This window comes from Fukomys damarensis, unplaced genomic scaffold (assembly GCF_012274545.1).
Source record: "Fukomys damarensis isolate Sample0158 unplaced genomic scaffold, DMR_v1.0_HiC HiC_scaffold_4, whole genome shotgun sequence".
Taxonomy (NCBI): Eukaryota; Metazoa; Chordata; class Mammalia; order Rodentia; family Bathyergidae; genus Fukomys; species Fukomys damarensis.
Window position 1 is genome coordinate 62,656,409 of NW_022900916.1, and position 7,209 is coordinate 62,663,617.

Here is a 7,209-nt window from a genome sequence, read left to right on the forward strand (position 1 = left end):
AAAGTTTTTTAGTTTTTTCTTGAATTTAATTAAATATTTTTTTCTAAAGCCCCCCCTGAAAAAAATCCCTTACTTTGGGGCTAAGGAATGAAGGTCAGTGGTAGAGCACTTCCCGAAATTGTGCAAAGCTCTAGGTCAATCCTCAGTACTGCAACAACAGAATGAACCCATCACATTATAACTCCCAAATATGTACAACTGTTTGTTAATCAAAAAAGGTTAAGGTGTCAGGGATTTAGCTCAGTGTTGCCGCCACCTGCCACGTAAGCACAAGCTTCCAAGTTCAATCCCCAGTACCAAAAAAAAAAAAGTTAAAGATTTAAAATAATAAAATCACATCAAATGCCTTCTTAAATACGGCATATTAGGAAAGTGAAGGAATGGGTTACTCTCATTATGACATTTCAGCAATTTTGTTGAATGTATGAAAACTTTTTATAATATATAAATATTATTTTTATAATAAGTATATCGATGTGCTTATTTTCAGTGGGGTGAAATTACCCAAGTCATCCTGTTAGTAATGCATAAATTTCAGATTTATTAGTACCATATGGATATTTTTAAAAGTTACCCAGTAAATTAGAGAGATTATTTCTAACCTGCAAAAAATAAAACCTTATAGTACAGTTCTTTATCTTAAAATTCATTGATTAGGCATCTTTAATCTGCATTCCTATCATTCCAGCTACTAAGGATTAGTAGCTTAGGTGAGAGATCACAAATTCAAGGCCAGTTTGGGCAACATAGTAAGACCTCATCTCACAGTAACCCCAAAAGAACAAAAAACTGGCATCTTGAAATTATTAATCCGATGCAAAGATTATTATTGATCTTGGAAGTCTACCGCCTAGGTTCTATGTTGAAGACTGTATGAGGTTAGGGTAGGCACTTTGAATAGATTTTACTATAAAACTCAAATCCATTATGTTTGGAACTAAGTATATATAAAAAGTATTGTTTTACTACATACTTTAATGGAGTGATTTCTAATTATGTTGCAGGCTTTACTAATCAGTCTTAAGTATGGTTGTTTTATGTGGCAATTGGGAGATGCTGATACTTGTTTTCAGATCCACAGCATGGAAAATAAAATGAGCTTTATAGTACACACAAAACAGGTAAGTATTTATTGACTATTTTGGACTTCTAATAGTATACTACTGTATTACTAAAGTTTCTTTTTAAGTAACAATTTAACTTCAAGGGAAACCTCTAATATTAGATGAAATTAAAATATTAAAGTCAAAGGGAAAAAAAGGGAAAGCCTTTCATAATAAAGCCAGAAACATAGGTGAATAATTTATTTCAGTTTTATAACAAATTATTTCTTGTGCCTTCTTTTAAAATTCTCATCAGAGCTAGGTGTGGTCATGCACGCCTGTAATCCCAGCATTCGGGAGGCTGAGGCAGGAGGATCGCTGTGAGTTCGAGACCAGCCTGGGCTACATAGTGAGTTCCAGGTCAGTCTCAACTACTTAGTGAGACCCTGTTTCAAAAAAACAAAAAATTCTTATCAGTATTCCCTGTCTCTCCAATCAAGATACTAGGCAGACTTTCTCTCTTCTTGACCAGTATCCTCTCTGAGCCACTAGTTATATATAGCAGGTTTCTTAAATTTCTTCGAAAAGCCTGAGTAAGCTGGGTGGCATATAGCTGTAATCCCAACACTTTGGAAGGCTGAGACAGGAGAGTTTGAGCCCAGACTGGGCAATTTAGCAACTTAGTAAGATTCTATGTCAAAATAAAAATAAATATTTGCTGGATATGTAGCTCTGTGTGAAGGCCCTGGGTTCAGTCTTCAGTACAAAGGGGGTGGGGTGGGGGCAACACCTGAGTAATTCTCCTCTACTTAATTTTTTTAACAAGCTACCTCCTGATGCGAATGTTCCCTTTCAATTAGAATTGCCTAGTGTCATGTATGTCCTGTAAACATTCTTACATATTTCATCTTCATTACAAACATATTTTACTTTGTAGGCTGGTCTCGTGGTAAAACTGTTGATGAAGCTAAATGGACAATTAATGCCCACTGAAAGAAATTCATGAAAGGAAAATAGTTTCTACGCAAGCCACCATTTTGTAGTGCAGTTTTTTCTGTGAAAGATTTCGTAAAATACTACTTTTCAAAAGGCATGTAGTCTCTTGTAATATATATGTATACTATCACACTGTACAGGATCTGTACTTACATTTAGTGTGTAATATACTAATCAGTTTTATATGCTGTCCTCATAAGCTATTCCAATTTTTTAGAGAAACACAAAAATTTAGATTGATAGTCTGTTATATTAGACAAAATAGTAAGCTTTATAAAAAGTTATTTTTTGGTAAATAAAAAATTTAGATTGGGATGTGTTAAAATATAGCTTTGTTAAAACTGTTATTTCAACATGTACTGAAAAATGAACATGATTTGAATAAAGAAATGTATTTTCTACTTGGACCACATAATCACTGTTTCCAGTTTTTTTGTTTTGTTTTGTTTGGTACTGGGGATCAAATTTGGGATCTTGTGCTTGCGAGGCAGGCAGCGAAACCACTGAGCTAAATCTCCAGCTATACCACTGTTATTTAAAACATGTTTCCACAATCTATTAACATTTCTCAATATGTTTTTACGAGTTTTAGTTAAAAGGTAGTTGTCTATATTGTTCTTAAATCTCTTGCATCATTAAAAAATGACTTAATAGTCACATGCTAGACAAATTCATTCATTCTTTGAAAGTAACAAGGAGGGGAAATCTGTTCTTAAGTTTTTGTTTTTGTTTTTTCGGTTTTTTTCCTGTAGAACCAGAATTTATATTATTAAAGTTGAGAAATTATACAAATTAAAGGTGATCTTATTTTGGCTCATAGTGTCAGTGGGTTCAGTCCAAATTCTACTGGATCCAAGGCAGAAATGGAATGGTAAAATGGCCTGGCCAAAGGTCCTGGTGGAGAAAAAGTGCTCAACCTGTGACAGCCAGGTAGTGGAGAGGACAGAGTCAAGGACAAGAATACACCTTCCAGGTCAAGAACCCACTGACCCGCCTCTTCTGACCAGCCCTACCTCCAAACACTTGAAACTTTGGGAGGACATTTAGAGGTAAATCATAGATGACATTCTAAAAGCAAAGCTTTTTTAGGATAAGGATGGAAGTGAGAGGAAGTGGGGATATAAAGAAGCAACCTAGGGGCCAGGGATTTAGCTCAGTGGTTCTGCTGCCTGCCTCTCAAGTGCAAGGTTCAGGGTTTAATCCCTGGCACCCTACACCCCAAATAAGCAACCTAAAGAAGTTTGGAAGTAGGGGCAATATTCTGATGGTGACTGAAAAGTGTGAGGGCTGCAGATTTAGCTCAATGGCACCAGACCTGCCTCTCAAGTCGATCCCTGGTACTGCCCCCCCCAAATCACAACAAATATATTTAATATAAATTCCATTTAGTGAGTAAAGCCATGTGGGAATCTTCAGCAGACCAGCTACCACTGGTCATCTGTGTCCTTGGACTTTTTCCAACAACCTGTTAAAACAGGTGCATTACTATGAAATTTGAGGAATGCAGAGACATAAAAAAGACATCAGAAACGGACACTAAAATGACATTCAGATAAAAGTCAAAAATAAAGACAAAGAGGGCCAGGGATTTGACTCAGTGGTTCCGCCACCTTCCTTGCAAGCACAAGGTCCTTAGTTAGATCCCTGGAACCAAAAAATAAGTGAAAATAAAGATAGAGCAAAAATTCAAACAAGTTGCTGAGGCAAATGAAACGTCTTTTTTTGAGGGGGTGGGGGTTGAGACTGACCTGGAATTCATTGTGTAGCCCAGGCTGGTGAAAAAACGAAACATCTTTGACAAATATGGCAAAGAAAGATTAAATGGTGGAGGAGGAGGTGGAAGTCATTTTGATAGTCCATTTGAATCAGCCTTCATATTTGCAACCATAGATGGTATCTTCAAGGGAATGTTTTGGTGGAAGGGGCCTTTTCTCATTCAACTTCTTCAAAGCCTTATTTGAAGACTTTTGGGAATTAAAGGGTTCCCAAGGAAGTAAAAGCCACAGTGTGAAATCCTTTTTCTCTGCCTTCAGTGGATTTTAATCCTTTAGAGGTGGGTTTTCTTTATTTGATACAGGATTTATTTCATTTGGGTCCTTATGTCATGGGGCCTCACTCCATTCTCTTTTGCCTCATTTGGCAGCAGTGGGATGGGCAACTTCCAGTCTATATCAGCTTCTACTAAAATAGCAGAAGCAAAATTACCACAGAGAATTATCAAGAATAGTCAAGAAAAAAAGTAGAAGTTGACGAAGTTGTACAGTTAAAGTCCCTAACGATAAATGCAGCTGCTGTGCTTGAATAACAAGTAATTCAATGCACACGTTTCACAGAAGTATTAAACTGTAACAACACTATTTGAGGATTAACAAGAACTTCTTTTGTAAAATTTGAAACAAACCTGACTTTCAGTATAACTACTGAAAGTATTTATGAACAGCTCAGTGGAGCCCCTGTTTTTCACAGACTTTTGAGGTTAGTATTGGGACCACACATTAGGACCACTTTTTGTCTTCAAAGTTGTTGTAACCTCTGTCTGCACTTTCATTTTTTATTAAAAGTGATCTATGGTGAGCCTTGACTCCTGAGTAGCACTAGGACAGGACTATTCTAACACCAGCATGGATCTGGATCTGCTTTCCATTGTGTTTGAAACATGAGCTGAGTGGTCTCAGCTTGCTGTGAAGTTAGCATCGCCAAGACCGGTCCACCACAGAGATTCCTTTATTTTTCTTTTTCAGTGTTTATTAATGAACTATATTAAAGCCCTAATGGTAATACATTATATAAAATGGTAACACAGTTTATAAAATTTAAGGATTTTCTAGTTATGCATGGATAATAACTCTAAAGATTTGACAATTGTTTAAATATATAGTGTTAGGCTTATAAAAGCTAGTAAACCAGGTCTTTGTCATTTCCTTCTACAGAAAGAAATGTGAATGTGTTTGATGCATTCTTTCCTGAAAATTAAAGTAACAAAAAAATTCCACTTAGTGAGTGGCCACAGAAGTTATGTGCTTGAGAATCCAGGTAACTTTCAAAAATGGGGAAATTAAACCTTTGCTAACAAAAATGCGAAACAGAACCTCACTAAAGTCATTACACTTGTGAGAAATGAGGGAACGGGACTGAAACACTGAAAGCTGGTCGAGCCGTCAGGAAAGCAGTCCGGCAAATATTTCTTCCCTGTTACCTGACGGTGCCACGTGAGGACGGCCTCAGGACGAGCCGCCTGCACTTCCCCTTGCAGTGTTTCCTCCTTGCCTGGGGACTGTACTGTAGGTGCCACAATTCACCAGGGTGGGAAGGGATCATTTTCTGATAGTACCCTAAAAATGAAACAATAATTACATAGTTAAGCGTGAAACACATGAAGGCAATTATTTTTAAAAACCAGTTTCTCTCATCTTAAAATGATTTAGTTGCTAAAGAATTATATCACTATGCTATGACTAAGATTTGGATACAATTTGTCTCCTCCCTAACTCAGTTGAACTTCAATTTCAATTATGGAATATTAAGAGGGTGGAAGTTGAATCCTACTTGGGGCTTGGCAATGGGTCCTCTGGAAGGTAATTAGGATTACGCCTTCAGGGTGGAGCTCCCATCACTGAATACCAATGATTTTTAAGAAAAAGAGACCAGAACACGGATGCACAAGTACTCCCTGTGCCTTACCCTGTTTCACCCTGATTGGACCAGAAGAAGGCGATCACGGGGTGTGTGTGCCCCTTAACTGGACCAGAACTGTAGGCCAAAATACAGCTCTTTTCACTGCACTTTGTGGTTTTGCATGGGGATGAGCAAGCTTGGGGTCGAGAGAGCAGGCAGCTACTGGCAGGGCCTTGCAGTGTCCCTAGCACAGCAGACTACGGCTTAGTGGTGTGTGGCAGGTGGCTGCTCTCGGGCTTCGCCTGGCAGCCCGGCCCTAGGGCGAGTGAGTCTAAGCCTGTGTGTGGGCCCTATGCCCCTCTACACCCGGGCATCCCCTGTAGGGAAGGGTAGACTGCTGTCCTTTGTAAAAGCAGTGGGCTGCTCCAAAGACCGCATGGAGAGAACTACAATACTTCATGAGCGACAGTAGCCAGGAATGGGGGACCTCAGTGCCTGGACCAAGTCTGTGGCTGAGCATCCTGATACCAGCTCTACCAGTCCTGTACCCATGACTCCCTCATCCCTGAGCAAGCAGGGTTCTGGCGGTAGCCAGCCCATAGTGGTACAGGAGGGCTATGGCTTCAGGTCAGATTATTCCTTCTCCGGTCTTGAAGCATCCTGTTCTGGTGAGGGCAAGGTGAGTGGCTGCATGTGCAAGGTACCACTGTTGCAGACTTCCAAGAGACAGGAGACCAATGGGAATCAGGAATTGTTTAAGGCGAACTCTGGCTCAATGGACTCCTGCCCAAGGGAAGAGCACTGAACAAAGAAGAGTTTCCACTTTGACACATTTTGTCAAAGAGGGTGGTTTTTCTAGTGACATAGCAAGTGAGTTTACTAGAACAGGACAAGGGCAGACAGTTTTGCAATTTTGTCTTGAAAGAAGATGTCTTATGAATCATATGAGAACAAGATGACATTAACTTAGTTTATAGGACATAGTTGTCAATTTTATCTGTACCAGAACAAGGAGTTACAGCTACAGGGGGAGAGACTGCCCAAAGCTAGGAAGAACTTGTTTTTTTGTTTGTTTATTGGTTGGTTGGTTGGTTGGTACTGGGGATTGAACTCGGAACCTTGTGCATGCAAGGCAGGCAGTGGCACCCACTGAGCTAAATCCCCAGCAGGAAGACTTGTTTAAGCCCTCCTTCATCACGGTGAGCCTCAAATACCTGAACCTGGACCATTTAGCGATCACATTCATATTCAAGGTCTTTCTGGGCAACACCACTGAAGACTACAACCTCATTGCTATCGAGGTAGTTCTGACCAGCCAGGGACTGTGACTTCAGGAGCACCTGGCATCCCAACCCTTCCAGGCATGGCCATTTTCAAGGAGGAGACAGAGGCTGGCTTTGGAGCCCTTCTTCCTGCTGCTGAGGGCCAGTGAGACCAAGCTTGTCCCAATGGCACTGACCAAGGTGCTGAGGGCCCCTGTTTCACCTCATCTAGTAGCAGCATTAGCTCAGCCCTGGAGGCAGTGACTCCAGAGGGCACCTCATCTCCTTCTGGT

General features: G+C 39.9%; 1 protein-coding gene and 1 pseudogene across 2 annotated transcripts in view; both read left to right on the forward strand.

The window, feature by feature from the left end:
- Krit1 (KRIT1 ankyrin repeat containing) overlaps positions 1-2,316 on the forward strand; it is a 34,569-nt gene extending 32,253 nt beyond the window's left edge. The window contains exons 16-17 of one of the 2 annotated variants that reach the window (XM_010603491.3): positions 1,005-1,121; positions 1,981-2,316. In XM_010603491.3, coding sequence (XP_010601793.1) covers positions 1,005-1,121; positions 1,981-2,049 — 186 coding nt within the window. In that variant the 3' untranslated portion in view covers positions 2,050-2,316. The remainder of the gene's footprint in view (positions 1-1,004; positions 1,122-1,980) is intronic. The other variant, XM_010603492.3, reaches the window with a different exon arrangement.
- Positions 2,317-2,915: 599 nt separating this feature from the next.
- On the forward strand, positions 2,916-4,344 carry LOC104847898 (annotated as a pseudogene).
- Positions 4,345-7,209: the final 2,865 nt, after the last annotated feature.